Here is a 17,927-nt window from a genome sequence, read left to right on the forward strand (position 1 = left end):
CCCTGAAAGCCACAAGCAAGCTACCTGCTTTTTCAGGCATGAGGCAGTGCTTTGGGAGCCTCAGGTTCAGGGGAAGATGCCAAGTTCTCAGTTGCACACACACTTCCCACTGCCCCATGAGGACCATGGGATTACTGGAAAAGCACTAGACCAACAGAAAGAGAGGGACCCAGCTGCTCAGGCCACTGCTTTGGACAGACAAAGGCAGGGGTGAATGCTGAAGGCATTTATACCAATTTACACCGGCCAAAAAACTTCCTTGTAACACTAAAACACTCAACTTCAAATCGGATATGGTGCTCAAAATGACAAACACACATCTGCAAGCAAATGCTCCATCCACAACAGCTACTTTTATTCTGAAATGAGAGGTGGATGTAAGTAAATATAAGAGGTTCCCTGCATAATTCTGATGTTACTTAAACCCAAAGTATGCATGAAAAGAAAGGGTAGGCAGATAGGAATTTGGGCTTTTCAGCCAAACTGTGCTACTGTTTTTCTTCCTGGAGAAAACAAGCTAACCTGATAAGAAGTACTGAGGTTGTAATACATTTCACATACTATCAAGGAGGTAAGAAAAAAAGAAAAATTAAAAACAATGTTGTTATGCACGTGAACAGCAACAGTACAGACAGATCTGAAGAGGTCACCGGGATGTAGTTGGGTCACTGTAATGCTGGCTGTCATATCAAGAAGGCAGAATTGACAGGTCTAAGTCACAATTTCACTATCTACCAACAAGACAGGGTAAAAAGGGTGAATGCTGACATGTGCCACAGCCACCCCTGATAAGGTATCTCATTTAGATGCCCAGGACATTCAGCTGCCCTGAAAACAGATCCCTTGTTTTTTCAGTGGGGAGAAGGCAGGTACAGCTACAGCCCACAAAATTACTCTCTCCTCCTCACTATTCTTTGGAAACACAGACAAGATCTTTCCAGCTGAGCTGACCCTCAGAGGCAGGACAGGCAAGCAGGCCGTGCGCGCGGCACCAGGGCTGCCTGACCCCCACCCATCTGTCAGCAGGAGGCACAGGCAGGCAGCCGCCCCCAGAAACTGCCAGCTGCAGGGCATCAGGCTCAGAGGAGGAGGAGGCAATGCCAGAAAGTTACTCTTTGGCAGCAACAGGAGATAGACAACATGAAAATAAATTCCCTTTTTAAGCATTTGCAGCTTGGCACATAACATAGCAGGCTCTGCAACATGGGAAGCTCCTTGCTTCCTCTGAAGGCAGTCATGTCAGAAAGACCAGAGTAAAACTCCTTAACTTTCCTCTTTTCCTGGGAAGGCATGTGCCTGCACATCTGATCCCTGGGAAATTGGCTCGTACAAGTTATCAAAAAGCACCATCACATTTGAGTGCAAGACTGGTTTTCCATAAGGGCAGAATGGACCAACTGTAACACCAAACCACCTCTTGGGGCAAGGCTTTGCCCAGAAAGTCTTGTGCACCAACGCTGATAATTTCTGTCTCAGTCTTAGCAAAGCTTTCACTACACATGCAGAGCAGACTCCATCTCCATTTGATTTCATGTGATGGGCCTTAGAGCCAATGGAGCTAACTCACAGCCTGAATCCCTGAATCCTACCCTTACTTTCTTTTCAGTGAAACTTCAGAGGAGTTATTCCAGCAAGTTACTCCAAATTTACATACACAAATTACGTATTAGATTCTGACAGGAACTAGGAAAAATAAATCAGTGCAACTATATTCAGAGCTTGGCAAAGAACCAAACTTCAATAAAAAGCCGCGATCATTCAAGACTGACTATCAGGACTCTGAAGACAGAAACCAGAAATGGGCAATGGACCACATGCATACCTCTCAACCAGGCAATTTGTCTCCCAGATGTGTTCCCTTTATGGTCAATGGAGCAAGAGCAGTTCAGGGCAGGACCATAACTGAGATGCTCCAGAGTTCCCTCTGGGCTGGTTCTGCTCCCCATGGCAGAGGAGGCCCAGTGGCTGATGCAGCGGCCAAGCAGCATGCCTGGCATCACTGGGAGGCTGACAACAAGAGAAACCCTGGCAGTGCTATAGCAGTAAACCTTCACCTAGAAACAGGTTTTTCCTACATACTTAAAACCAATTTAAGCAATATGAGAAAGAATAACTCTGCCTGACAACGTGAAGCAACCTGGCAGCTGAAAAAAAGGCTTGCAAGGATCTTACTGCTTTCCTGACTCAAAGAAATGAGGGAAGATATCCAAATTCATACTGTTTCCTTGTCGCATTTGGAGGATTTTTTGCATTGGAGGGTTCTCTTGAGGCCTGGGTGATCATTTTTTATGAGTTTTTGATTTTATTTTAAAGAGTAAGACGAAAGGTTCTCTGCCTTCACAAAACAGATACAATTGTTCTTTCTGCATAGCACCTGAGGTTTTCCTGTTTAGCTCTTTGTTTTGCTTTTTCCTATTGAGAAATTTAGAAAATGGGAATTTCTGTGTTGGAATTGCTCCCACTTCCTGCCTTCCCAATATGCATCCCCAGGGGCCAGCTGGAAACAGTACCCAGCATCCCAAGGTAACAGGCAGCTAGTCAAGCAGGTACTACCACAGATGGTCCTTTAGGTCCTGCTAGTTGGTACCAAACTATATGCATTTTAGTGGCTTAAAACAAAAAGATTCAATCTCACAGCTGTTGGGTTAGAAAAACTCCCAAAGTCCTAGTAGAGATCTACAAATGACTGAATGTCAGCCTGAAACATGCACTGTACGGAAGGGAAGACCACACACAACAGCAGCAGTACACAATATAAAACAGGAAGACCCTGGTGACAGCAATGTGCAGATCACTAAGCTCAGGGTGAAAATCCAGGAGACTCAGTCACTGCTACCAGAGTGTGTTGTCTAGGGTAGCTATAGGTGCTTGTTATTCATCACTTGTACTCACCTTGTGTCAAAAGCACAGCATGTGCTCACAGCCAGGGCTTCAAGGAGCTGTTCAGAGTACCCTTGTAGCTTTTTTCCCAGGTTACACCACCCCTGAGAATACTGCAGGAGGATCTGGTTATTCCAGCAAAGATATAGGGGTGGATTTTATTTGCTCATGCACTCTTTCTGGTTCCAAAGTATTTTTAATGTACTGTGAATTTTAACATATTGGTATTAGTAAAAATTACTAAGTTGTAATGTACTGTTGTTGAAGAGAATAACATAGAAGAACTTTCTTGTGAGAGATTTGACAAAGGTTTCCTGGTTAGTTACTTATGGTGCTAGACCTTTCATGCAAACACACCCACATTTTCTTTGGCAAGTTTTTCCTAAGTGCAACCCCAAGCATTTCAGCATTAATGACGGGGTAAAAAAAGGTAAGGAAGCCTCCTGATGTATCTGTGATGCAGTTACAAGGAACCACTCATGCATGCTCTGAGCAGCAAGAAGCAGAAAGGCAGTCACAGGTGGCTGCCATCCTGCCAGCATGACCACCACCCTCCCTGCCCAAAACAGCTCATGCAGCGCCCACACATGGCAGAACAGGCCCTACTGTTGAAAGGGCTGAGGAAAGCCCCAGCCCCTGGGCACAGGTGAGATCAGTCCCAAGCCTCCTCCCATGCCCAACCAGATGAAAACTCTTCCATACTCTCAGCTTTCTTTATTTCACACAAAGTCAAGGAGAAAGCAAATGTCTCCACAGGCATTTGATTCTGAATAGGCTTTTAAGTGTCCGTTGAATCTGAATTTAGGCCTATGGGAAGAAGTAAGGAAGACATCCAACATTTATATTTCACTCCCCAGTACAGAAACAAATTAACTGGATATGCCAGTTTTTAGACATTCTGGCCATTAAAGTTCACGTATAAACCTTGTGTATAGCCACAGGGAGAAATAAACCTGCAAAAACGCGACCTTTATTAAGCAAAGAGTTTACCAACATACTCCTCTTCATATTTTAATAGAAAGACCAGAGCTAAATATTTAATGTCTGAAAGGTTAAAAGAAACCTGATCTATAACTTCATACATATCAGACTTATCTCAAACTGCTAAATATGAGTTGACATAGCTTATGACATCCTACATCCTACAATAGCATGCTGCTGAGCCACAGTAACTGCTGGGGTACTAAATAAAGAGGCTGTAACTTTACCTCTTCATAGCCTAAATTTTTATGCGCCTTGTTGAGTCATAAGCAGGAAAAGAAAGCCTTAAAGGAGATGTTATCATTATTAAAATAGATGCTGCACATAAAAAACACAAGAAAACCAATCAACCAGGCAACCAAAACCAACACCAAAACCAAACAAACTCTCCCCTCCCCTACAAACACAACACCCACGCCCACAAAAAAGACAGCTCATACTTAAAAACACTTAAAGACATGAAAAGTTGTGAAATAAAGCTAATTTTCCACATTGCATAATATTCCAAATTAAATACTGCCATCTCTCTCTTCCCCTTTTCCAGACAGAGATACCATGATTTCCTCAATTTCATCAAGCTCATACAAGTACAAAAACCATAATGAAAATGAGTGGTGCTTCTTCCACCATTCATGACCACATTTGACCATGGCATGTTCTGAGCCCAAAACAAGAATTTCATCTAAATGCTTCCCGAGGTACACCATCACAATATTTTTCATAATAGTAAACACTTTATTCTTGAAACTGGGTTGATTTGGTGTATCTCACTTGAGAGTCTTAGAGAAAACAACATATATTACATCAGGGTGCTCTGCCACCTATTTAAATAAAGCTCCTCAATCTTTGAACTATTTCTTTCATGAAAGAAACTGAGAAGCACACAATTTACAAATTAAATCATCTTAATTTCTGCAGAAATAAAAGCAGCTGCACATGAAAATGATGAAAAGAATATAAATGAAAGTGGAATAGAATTGCTGAAGGCAAGGAAAGAACAGTACACACTACTTGAATGCCATAATGAAAACCAACAACAGGGAGCAACTATTTCTTGACTGCTGAATTATGAGATAGTGCATTTATCATTACCTATCATTGTGGGAAGGAAAGTTATTAAACCATACAAAAAATCAGTTGAACAGCATTATGAAACCACATGTATTTTACGTCATCTTCCGCAGTGAGATCTTCAAATGGTAACAAAACCTAACCTTCCTTTCAGTAAGTATAACGACTGAAACAACATAGCCCTAGTCTAAACTATGATACTTACACACCTGGCCTTGCAGCAAGTTCACAAAAAGTTGGTAAGTGGCATTTGCTTGAAGCATCATTGACCATGAGTTTGCACATTTTGAGTATGCCATTTTTTAAAGATAATCAGTCTGACAATGTTCAAACATACATCTCCTGACCTTGCATTTCAATTACATGCACACCTTTTTCTTTTTTAAGCTAATATGAAATAAACCATCATAAGGCATCAAAAGCTTACATGTAATGCTTAATTTTGAAGAGAAGCTTACTTTCTAGCATGATTCCCTGTTTTTTGAACTAACACCCTTCTTCCCTTGAATTACACTACATGAGCAGGTCATGCATCTTGCAACACCTCCAAGAGGATGGAACTACATTTCGCCCAATTTCATTTCAGCAAAATCAGCAACCCTCGGCCTTCCTTACAAACAAAGCCAAATCAGAAGTTGTGCTGAAAACAACATCACATGGAAACACCAAAATTTCCTATTCCAAACCCACAGCTTTTAAGTAACAGTTTCTAATTTTGCTTCCATAGTTTATGTCCTTAATTTTGTTTTACTGTTCTACAGGTAAAGCTTAAAACATGAGAGTGTGCTGGACTGTTTCAAGAGAACTAATCTGAATCCAATTCACTTGTTTGGTTTATATCTTATGTATAGAGCAGGTTTACATGGAGGCAGGAAACAATTCTGTTCTTTTCCAAGTGTAACGCTAATTTATTTGAAGATATTTCTTATGAACTTTTTTCTCCCCTAATTAAGGGCTTGAATATGCTGTACTTCAGTCTACAGCAAAATGAGTTAACAGCTCATCTGAAGACAGACCATATGAGGAGGAACTGCATTGTCTGTCAATACAAATATCTGTAATGTATGTAGGAAGTGCAAATAGCCAAAAAGGGAAACTATATGAAAACTATCAACAGCTATTGATGTGCTATCAATCAATAACATTGACCTCATTAACATAGATACAACACTTGTTACCATTTTTTTTATAGGAGTCCATTATAAGCAGCTATAAACTGTTTAAATTGTTGCACAGATTTTTTTTTTTAATCTTCAAGAAGATATGTTTAGATTGCAGTGAAAAAAATCCCCTTACAAAAATTCCATTATGAATAGTATGATACTTTTAAAGTCCTTTAAGAAAAAAAATCTGAAACAAGTCCAAATGGACTTCTGTTGGGCAGTGGGAAGCAAAGTATCACACTAATTTACCTTCCTGGATTTATGAGGAGATGGTTTCCTTTATAGTACCACCGAAGATGATTGAGGAAGTTTTGTTGTTTTTATTTTGTTTAGAAATAGGACTTGTTTTAAATGTCACTGTTCAGAGTCAAAAACAGAGTCCATCTTCCTTGCAGATCTTTACATATGGCAAAAACAAAACAAACAAAAAAAAAAATAGGAAAGTTGTCAGGAAAAAAAAGTCAGAAAGAGGATATGGAAATTCAGATACATTTCACTCAATTTCGGCAACACTACCCAGTGTGAGTTGAGACAGCTAAGCTTTCACATTTTAAAACAATGCTTCCCGAGACAAGAAAAGCATCCCTCTAGCATGCCCCAGACATGTCCCTTCAAATCTGGAACAAGGCCATCTAATGCAAGAATCGACCTTTTCAATATGAAAATGCCACTGCTAGTGGAGACATTACCTGCTCTAAAGTCTCTTGGCTCTTCTTGCTAAAAGGTCTATTTAAGTATCATAACTTAAACCAAATGTGCAGGGCAAATCTTGGAAATCTACCCTTGTCTCAAACAACTTCTGAGATCCTGCAGGACTGCCCAGAGCTTTCCCAGTGAGATAACAGAAGGTAAATCACAGGTTATGGGGAAGTACCATGGTTCATACCCACAAAAGAGACTGACCAAACACGTGCACGACAAGTACAACAGAAATCTAACATTTCAATTTATAGAGGTGTACATTTTTAAAGCAAACCCACAAGTTATTTATATGGATAGATTTTTCACAAAGTAATCGGATCTGGGAACCAGAGGATTTTATTTAGAGCATCTGTGTTCCACATTCTCAGGAAAGAAAATTTAAATAATCCTAAAAGCTGAAAAAGGTATTTTTATTACAGACTTTGCAGCTATTTCACATTTCACTCAAAGAGAGTTGAACCAGATATCTCAAATCACATCTGGATGCAGGCCCCAGTAAGTATTGTGTGCACTGCTTTAACTAGAACTCAAATTATTCTATTAAAAAAAGCCTAGCCCTTAAAAAACTCCCCCCAAGTTCTGGCATTCCTTGTCAGGTTTTTTCAATTTGTGTGATGTCAGTTTACATCTAATAAGTATGTTGTTTATTATCTTCATTTAAGTCAGGACTTCTACCAAGTTACAGCAAGAGTCATAGGAAGCGTATCACAATTACAAATCCATAATGCATGCAAGATCCCTGTGTAGCACCATTATATCCATTAATCACAGTCTTTTTGGTCCCAATTATGCTAAGAAGATATTTGATAAAGCAATTTCAACTCACCTCTCTCTCTCTCTCCTGTTACCATCAGTGCAAAGAAGGCAAAACCACAGCGCTTCCGACAAATTCTCAAGGCACCTCTTTTGTTCCCTTTAAATTAAATCCGAATTGGTTGCACGTTTTACTGAACTGCTAATGCTCTCCACATGTTCCCTCTCTCGGACTGAAAATGTTTTCTATTAGGAATGCCTAGCACTGAACATAAAACTGTAAAATGTCCTTCAAACAACCCAAAGTTCCTCTCTTTCTTTGGAATGTATCACTACTTGCCCAAATGAACAGCTCAAAGTCCTACAATTAAGCTGCCTTTAGGAAAGCTTTTTAGTAAGACTCCTTTTCTTAGTGTGTTCAGAAACACCCTTATTAAAAGCAAGCTGTTTATTTTAAAATCCATTAAGTTATTTCCTTTCAAAAAAAAAAGCACCAAGGATTTGAAGCGTGAGCTAGAGGAACTTCAAATTGTCCATGGCCATGAAAAACCTACTCCATCACTCAGCAAATGCACAAATTCCCGAAGGATGAAATGGGGTAATGATACTTGCAGGGAGAAGCTTCTCATGTGAGACAGTACCAAGAACATGGGTTGTAGGCTCAAGCTTAACTTTGTTCTCAGAGAATGAAATGCAACATGGTTTCACATTTCCTTAACCATAACAGCACTGACTTTTCAATGCTCTTATGAGGAAAAACCATGAGTTTTCCCCCTTTCAGTCCATGTATCTCAACTTTTCTGCAACAGAGGGCCAGGTAAAGGTACAGACTCAAGGCAAGATTTTGTCTTTTTGAAAGCAGAGTGGTTCCACTCCAGAGGAACTTGTCCCTCCATGTGCTTGAGGTGCAAGTCCTACCAGAAGGTTCAATAGACCCACAAATAGTTGTAGAATCTAATCATATCTGCTCTAACACATGCAGCAAGTCCACATAATGGATAACAGAAGGAAAAACTGAACTTGGAAAAAAGGACTAGGTGCATAGTTCAGCTATTACAGGACAAATAAAAACAGATGGATTCTACTAGCCCCCTGGTTACAGCCAGCTTACAGCTTCCCTCAGGTATCCCAGAACAATACATGCTCAAGAAAATATTTATGGCTACATTTCACAAATGATACTAAGAGCAAGGGGATATCAAAAAGATAATCCCAAGAGCACTGTGGAAAGGCTGAGTTATTGGTGATAACACTGCTGGTTAACACAGATGCCCCGATAGCAGGGGCTAGAAAGAGCCGCTGTGCAGCGCGGCAGCACTGGTGTCCCAGAGTTGGGAATAATCCACTGTGGAGGTAACTCTGCATCTACTCACATGCAAGAGCCAATAGATCAGGATTATAAAATGGCTATAACAACTTATACCAAAGCTGTATTATACATTTTGCAAGACTCTTGCAATAATATACTTGCACTCTGTTTAGGGCCCTAACTGGATCAAGCTATGAAATGCAATATACACAAATATCTATGCAAATTATTTTTAATCTACTGGTAGATAAAAGAAAACTTTGCACAAATACAGGAGAGAGATCTAACCATACAAAAAGTGTAATTTTATAAAGCACAAGCATTTAAATAACCAACTGGGGGTCCTGGGTGTGCGTTTTGGTTGGTTTTGTTTGCTTATTTGGCTTGGGGTTTGGGGGGATTTTTTAATAATAAACTGACACAAAAAGGTAGTAAAATTTAAAATACTCCTTGCAACATTTGCTAACCTTCCAAGCCACAGTATTCTAAGTAATCCCAGGTCAATACATTCACTCAGAACCACATCAACTTTTGTTATTTGCATTCTTCTTGTATTACATTGTATTAAAAACTGAAGCTTACACCAAACTTCTTTTGGCAGAATCATTCTAAGTCATTGTCATGGATCCCTGTCCAAACATCATTCTCAGCACTGATTGCAACACTCCTGATTTAACATCACAGGAATAAGCATTTTAGAAGAGGACATAGGAGCTCTCTTGGGCTAAATACAGCAGCCAGATATATGAGAGCAAATGGTGCCTTTTCCCTCAGAGATCACATCAGATTTTGAGAAAAAAAGCCATGAAGCAATGAACAAACAAAGGAAGCAGGAGCCACAATCAGAGCTGGCTAACCAAGGACCTAATGGTTAAACAGAGTCCTTCTGCAGGAAATGTGGAGCTGGTAAAGATCTTTAAAACTTCACTGTCATCATGTTGCTCTGACTACAACCTTCCTCTTAGCTTCAGGGGCTAAAACTTTTGACATTGTTGGTGTTCACTTTCTATAATTATATTCTCATTTACATTAGACTTTATCAAGGCTTCAGCTGAGCCCTGTAATTGTTAAATATATACAAACTAAAATAATGTTAAGACACAATAAATACAAAGTCATATGGCTGCCAAAAATACTAAAAAGACTTTTCCCACAAGGGTAGTAACTCATAATAAATGTGATTTGAATAAAAGGTCAAATACAAAAGCTTGTGGGAAAAAAACCCTACAGTTGACACTATCTGATTTAAGGAGCACTCAGAGTCCAGAAGGCCAATCATGTTCTGGGTTCCATCAAAAGTATGGCCAGAAGGCTGAGTGAGGGGCTTCTGCCCCTCTATTCTGCCATTTTGAGACCCCAGATGGAGCTCTGCATCCAGCTCTGGAGTCCCCAGCACAGGAAGGACATGGACCCGGCAAAACAGGTCTGAAGGGCACAAAGATGCTCCAGCCCTCTGGTCACCGCTCCTGTGAAGACTGAGAGAACTGGGACTCATCAGCCTGGAGAAGACAAGGCTTCAAGGAGACCATATAGCTGTCTTGCAGTAATCAAAGGGGTCTTTTAAAAAATAAGAGCCACTTTATATATGGATGGCTAGTGATAGGACAAAAGGCAATAGTTTTTAACTGAGAGACAGCAAATTTAAATTAGAAGTCAAGAAGAAATTCTTTACTGTGAGAGTGCTGAGATACTGGAACAGGATGCCCAGAGAAGCTGTAGATGCCCCATCACTGGAAGTGCTGGAGGTCAGCTTGGATGAGGCCGTGAGCAAGCTGTTCTAGTGGGTGGCATCACTGCCCATGGCAGGGAGTTAGAACTAAATGACTTTTAGTCATTAGGTTCAAACTAAATGATTTTTGGGTTCCTTCCAACTCTCTCTATTCTATGATTTTATGATTCCTCCACTAAGGTCTTGGACATAAACAAGTACAAAAATACATCTATAATTTTCAATTAGTTACATTCTCTGAACAGAACTGTTTTCAGGAATGCTCTTTTGATGTAAAGAAACATTCTAAATATTGAAGTTTATATTAAAACCACTTAAAAGTATAAGCTATTAATCAATCCTGATAATTTAATCAGGATTAAGCCAAAATGGGAGAATAGAGTAATATTTAAAAGAAAATTTATTCCTTCATGCTGAAAGTATATGTACATAATATGTACATAAGAAAAGAACTGAAATTGAGAGCTGAAAAAATAGGAGAAAGTAATAATGCATTAAATTAAGGTACTTAACAGGGACTTGTATTTAACAGAGTAGAAAATACCACAACTTCTGCACTCAAGTTATTAGGTATTATTCCTTCCCTGGTCTGCTTGAAACCAAAAATCCTACCCAACTTGACATGAGACTTGCTAAGTCTTCCCAGGTCTCAAAAACATCAGTAGTAGTAGATCTAGTCAATACATCCTCTGACACTGAAGCCCAATGAATTCTCCAGAGATCCGAAGTCACTAACGATGGAAAACTTTATCTGGACATCTGAACATAAACACTTCTGTTATTTCCCACAATTTAAAAGTACAATGATTTAGGAAGAAGGAAAAAATAGTGATCCAGCTTCAAAATGGGAGAGTTTATGGAAGGAGAGCTACTTCTTTACACCTATCAGGCCTTAAGAAGAAAGTAAAACTCCGAATACAAAGATGACAGGAGGCTCTGCAGAAAGGTCACTACACAACAAACCACACCTTCTCAGAAGGCAGCCCTAGCTACCTGTTGGGGACTTTGCAGAGTCAGTAACATTGCTAACCACAATTCTTTCCATGGAGATTGTGAAGACTGAAAGAAAACACCCAAAGCGTGACAGTTTTACTCCACGTAACAACATCTCAGATTCCTTTAGCTCCTGACTTCTACTCCAAATATGTAACATATCTTTTAACATCTAAACCTAATGCTTGCATTTCAAAAGAGACTTAACAGGCAGCTGATGTGCACACACACACACCAGCAGTACCCACTGTGCCAGTGAAACAGCCCTCTTATTCTGTGACAGGTTTGACTGCCAGGCACAGCTCTGCAAACAGTGCCAGTAGTAAGAAACACAGAATGTTCCCTGACTTGTTCAAACTATCCCATACCAAAAAAATAAGACAAACTCGATATGAAAAGAAATGAAAAAGAAAATAAGAGAAAAGAAACTACATTACATCAAGCTAGGGGCTGAAACAAAACCTTACCCCAAAAATCTAAACTTCAGCAGGGGGGATGGAAATTAGATCCAGAACTTGCATTTGGCTTTTCTGACTATAATGAACCAAGCCAAAAGCCCATATCCAAACACACCTCTTCTCTAGGAGTTTGAAATGTGGACTCAAGTTTTGCAGCCTGGCTTCCTCTGTACTCACTGCTGAATGCATCACTGCCGCCAGAGAGCAACAGCACCTGACAAGGGATTACACTTTCATACAGGAACAATTAAGATACATGCACGGTAATATGGCTAATTGCCCACAGTAAGCTTGAATGAAAACAGATAACAACAATGCAACCACACGTCGACACTCAGAACCTTATGTGCTCCAATTCCTCGATGGCTGCACTCTGCAGAAAAAAAAATTACATGAAAATTCTTTTTATAAAACCTCAGTCTGGGAAACTTATCAAATCTTGTCTTGCTGTACTGGTCTGTTTTGCCAAATATACTTCCAGACCTAACAAGAACAATCTTCTACAAGCTGTTCTTAATTTCACTCACATTTATAAAATCAGTTTATACTTTGCATCATCTCTGTTCCTTCTCTAACACTTAACACGTACGGTTGCTCTACTGTTCTTCCTCAAGTCAATGGTAGTAGAGGAGAAACTTCCCGCACAAGGCAGCCTAGAAATTGTTCTCAATGAGAGGTATTTGTGGAATTCTGTAGGTTGCTTATGCTCAGTTCAAATTCTCAGAAATGCCATTTCATAACATATCCTGGGGGCAGGGGAAAAGGTTTAGCTGTATTTAAAGCCTGAATCCCTCCAAAGTCACTGTAGAAATGACATAAAACTTTGACTTTCTCCTCTTCTTGAAGGAAGATATATTTCAAGGCTTCAGCTATGATATCTTGAACCAAGACCAACAAGTTAAACATATTACACTGTTGAATCTACTATGGAGAAGCGGAAGACAACTGTGGCACAGACATACAGGATTTCTAATTTTTTTTGTTTTAAACCAGCCACCCATAGAATCTGTCATACTGTCACCACAACATGAGCGTTAGATTTTCCACTGACACTCAAACATTCTGCTCTGTAGCATGCTGGAGAGCACATTAACACCATCCCAGACCTTTCATAGAGAACATATTAACACCATCAGCCTCCTTTCATGGAACCTTAAAGCTCTTTTGACATACACATTATGACTTTCATTGGACTTTTCCTTGTGACAGCATTGTTCTAACCAGGGTTTTTAAGACAGTGACAGTGTGATAATGACAAATATGCAGCCAAGATCTGCAAGATGTGAAATAATAAACTTTATATGCTATTAAAATATAGCAGATAGCTGTCAGCCAACAATTCTTCAGATCCCAATCCAGAACACAGTCTTTTTCAGGTGCACACAAAGGCTGTGACAAGACAGACAACTGAAGATTCTTCAAAGAATCACCCAACCATCTGACATCACTGCCAAATGCTATACTTCCCAGCGATATTTAACATGCTTTAAGGATAGTGTAGTTAATACAACCTAATAGCAGCATGCAACAAACAAAATAATAAAATCAATTTATTGGCCATTACTGTCAATTTGGAACACAGCCAAGTGCAATTCATACTCCCCAGATTTGCTTCTTGGAAATCAATTCTGTTTATTTGTTCTCTTTCAGACATGTGGAACTTAACTTACCAATGCAGGCATGGACTCTCACTGAGAGCTGGGTCCTCAGAATTATGCTGTGCTTCTTGCCCCTCCTAAAATGAGAAGAAAAGTAAGTAAAGGTATAGTGAGAAAGAAGAGGAACTGGAAATAAACAAGTCAAGTTGAATCTAGGAAAAAAAGGGTGGGAGGGAAAGGAAGACATCAGAAATTTTGTCTTTGTTTCTCATAATCGACTTCAATTTGCAATAAATTAATATTCCTCATCAAGACTGTTTTGACTATGATAGCAATGGTTAAGGGATCTCTCCATCTTTATCTCAAACAACAAGTTTTCTTATCCTATTTCCCCTCCCTTTTGCTGAGGACAGGGAGCGAGAGAAGAGCTGGGCAGGCATCTGGACAATTGCCAAGGACAGCACACCACAATGGAAACTGTTAGAGAAGTATCAAGTGATGACTGCACATTTTAGTTTTCACAGAAATACTTTAATGCTAAGCATAATTAAGCATTAAAAGAAAATCCAAGGTTAAACAAATCATTTACACTTTGACAGATCTGCCTGCCTATGTAGCCTAATGCATTTTTAGAGCACAAAAGTAGCTATGTTTTTCATGTAAAGAGGCAAAACTGAGGTCCTTTTCCACTCTGACTCTCAGTTGCATACCAGGCTTAAATGGAATGACTATTTTAATTAGCTGCTAAATACCTCATTTGGTTTTCACTCAATTTACCTTTAGTTGCATTTCTTCAACTGGGACAAGAGCACAGTTTTTGATTTCTAGGTGCTACACCTGCACACTGACATGAGAGCACCAACAGCACCTTGTCTCTTCATCCAACCCACTCACCTGATGGAAGGTGGGAGAGTAAGAAAAGCCAAGTGTCTTTTATGCTTGTACAGCATTGTATTCTCCCTCTGTTTTCTGAAACTAAAAAGGCAATTCCTGGACAAGTGGCTCTAGGTGACCCAGATAAACTCCAGAGGTCCCTTCCTACTCAGCCATTCTGTGATTCAGTCAATTTATTGTGGGAAAACACTCATGAGGACACACTGTTTTTAGAATGAAGCTTAGTTGTCATGCGAACTGTAGACCCAATTCAACATACAAGTTAGAGCACAAACCAGCACAACCTTTCTCAGTTACATATTTTGCTACCCTGCTGAGAGGATTCAGGCCCAAACCCTTGACACAGACACCCAGCAGAATCTTATGCAGTTTTCTAGTAATAACAGAAGTTCTTCCCCACCTTACTGTTTTCCTGCCCACAGTTATTTTGCAGAACAAAATATTTTTCATTATTTTCATGAAAACACTAAGGAAAATTTTTTATTATACTTCTCCGAAAGATTTTCAGGGGAGGAAAGGAAGGAAAGTAGTGACAGGTATTTTCAGAAAAATATTGCCCTTAGGAAAATATAAGGGAAAACAAAGAAAAGTAAGGACCTGATAAAAGGTGATGTTGACCTGTGTACCTGCTAATAGAGGACTTTATTTCAGTTTCAATAATTGATTTTTCTATAGACTAAAAAAAAAAAAGTTAAACAGAGGGTTTTTTTAAAAAATAGCAAAACCAAAAACCTTTAATCAAAATTACTCTTTAAAGGATCCATTTGGACATCATTAGTGGGCAAAATGTCACCCTTCTCTTAATAATTTGAAGTTCGAAGCAGGATATGCTATTGCCCCCACAAAAGCAGGCTGTAGTTCGGACTGTGAAATTCCCTAGAGCAGTTCCAGGTTTAGGATTGACTCTGTCCACCTAAACGCCTCCTTTTGTTCTGGTAGGACATAGTCTTTGCCTGCATTCAAATTCTGCAGATTTTAACAGCTGCTCCTCCCCACAGGAATGCCAGGATTCCTCCAGAATATTGAATTTGCCAAGTTAGTGAAGAATTTTTGACGAAACCTCTTGCCCTTCACAACATCTGATTCTGTACAGAAGCTGCTTCTCTTGATCTCCCTTCTTTCATGGACTTGTTGACACACCTGACATATATAACTCCTCCAAGATAAAATCAGAAAATGGAAGAATTGAGTCAAGATTGTTTATTTCAAAACTGTAAAAGGATAGCCCAGAATTAGCAAAGAAAAAGGAAGTTCATATAATCAGACATATATTATTCTTCCCATCCTGAAAAACTGTTCAACTAAAAGAAACTGAGATATCAGCAGCATTTTACGGCCTGTAGAGATTCAGGCGCATTACAATTTAATAGTTTTCTCCTCCTTTTCTCAAAACCCAATGCACAATGTTTCACAGTCTAAACAAGGCCTTTATTTTTTTGGTAGTTCTCCAAGCTTCAAAAGTGATGCTACTTCCTCCTCAACCTCACCTCCTTACAAAGACCCCTGAAAACTTAAAGCAAAACCTAGAGCAAGCTCTCTTCTGCAGGCTCTGTTCTACACTATTGTTGCAACTGTAATACCTCCCAGGACAGAAAATTCTCACACACGCAAACATTAATTTTTATCTCCCACTGGAGATGCACTGGCAATTTTTCTAGCCTACCAAAATCAGTATGATTCAAGCCCCAGAAATTACAAAGATGAAGACTCACTTATGATGCTGTATTTCCCCCCTTCCCCCCAGGCCACACCATGATCGTCACCACAGAGACATTTTGTGCGGTTTAGGCATACTAGATTTACCACAGAGCAGCTAATTCTAATAAGACCAGTCACATGTAAAATATTAGAAATTACGCAATTTCCTGATGAATACTTTTGACTATCATTCAATATGAATAATACTTTTGCAAAATGAAGATCACCTCTGAAAATTACTGCATCCGTGATACTACACATACCAGTTTCCTGGAAAGTATAGTACAATAATAAATTAAAAAAAAAAAAAAAGGCTAACTTGAGATCCATCCACGATTTCACAGACTCATGAACTACTGGCCAAATAGTACTAGAAAGAACGCCTGTAGGCAAGCTTGCCATGATATCAGGACAGGGAAGGGGGTACCACAGGACAGACAAGGCATTTGAATTAAAAACAATGTAGGTTCAAAAATACACAGAAGAATATTTCCAACAAACAAGGTTCATTTATTCCAAACAAAGTCTAGACATGTAACAAAGTTTGTAATCTACTCTTAACTAAGGCTTATCTTTTTATTGATATGTCTTTAAAAAAAATGTTTCAGTGAGTGCAGTTGGCTACTGTTTATTTAAAAAAATCCAGTAAGTATTTAACAGAGTTAATTTAATAACTGAAACTTGGCAACAGAAGAGTAGGTAAGTTTCACAAATTGTCCTGAAATAGCATTCTGCTGATCTGTATTGAGATCAGAATCATTACTGCAATAAGATTAACTTCTAATCTTTGGAGTTACCAAGACACAAAACTTTTTCTATATTCAATTTCTCTAATAAATTAAAGTAAATGCCAACAGCTCACTGAGGGCCTGTCTCATGGAATATAAATGCTTTATTTTGTCATTGTTTTTGTACCACATTACAAATAGTTTCCCTCAATTATACATTTTCAAGTCTTGATTTAAGTGACATTTTGAAAATAGTATCTCAATTGACAGTCTTAAACAGTTACTTGTTTTGAAGCAAAGCCTATGTCTGAGCTAAGCAATCCTTTGACCAGATGAAATATACTAAGAATTTTATTAGGCATACAGAGGGGAAAAAGCATTAACAAAGTAATAATCATTTCACACTAAAATCACACATTAAAAGAAACCAACACACAGTCTCCTCTCAATGTTTCAAGGACACTTTGAAAGGAAATTTTAAGAGAGTTTATTTTATTAAGACATGACATCCTTCTTCTCAGACCTACACTAAAGACCTGCTGGTATGAAAAATGGGACTTTTATGTAAATATCTAATTAAGATTCATTAAGGTTATTAGCAAGACAGACCACAATCATTGCTTGACAAAGCTCATCTTTGTAAAATAGGAGAAAAGATCAATTAACATACAATTTCTATTTCAACGTTTCTTTCAGGAAGCAACTATTCAGACTTCCTAATGTTCTTCCAAAGGGCTAGAGATTTCAATTTAAAAAATTTAGCTTCAAAAAATCCCTAGATTCTGAAAATACATTATTTTATCATTTAAAACCAAAGTAGAAAAATCACTTTTCTAACTTTCTTAATGATTGTTTAATAACTTAATGAAGAAAATTCATTAGATTAAAGGTGTTAATTCTACAAAAGGCCACGCTATGCCCTTCTGTGCTCCTCCTGCTTTCTACACAATACTTGACAACCATTGAAAAA

The 17,927-nt window shown here is 38.8% G+C and overlaps 1 protein-coding gene across 4 annotated transcripts in view; it reads right to left on the reverse strand.

The window, feature by feature from the left end:
• FHOD3 (formin homology 2 domain containing 3) overlaps window positions 1-17,927 on the reverse strand; it is a 374,964-nt gene that overhangs the window by 305,181 nt on the left and 51,856 nt on the right. For all 4 annotated transcript variants that reach the window (XM_054284852.1, XM_054284853.1, XM_054284851.1 and 1 more), the window contains exon 3: window positions 13,710-13,774. In XM_054284852.1, the coding sequence (XP_054140827.1) occupies window positions 13,710-13,774 (65 nt within the window). The remainder of the gene's footprint in view (window positions 1-13,709; window positions 13,775-17,927) is intronic.

Source organism: Melozone crissalis, unplaced genomic scaffold (assembly GCF_028551555.1).
Source record: "Melozone crissalis strain CALT ecotype California unplaced genomic scaffold, PUWL_Pcris_2 ptg000042l_1, whole genome shotgun sequence".
Classification (NCBI taxonomy): domain Eukaryota; kingdom Metazoa; phylum Chordata; class Aves; order Passeriformes; family Passerellidae; genus Melozone; species Melozone crissalis.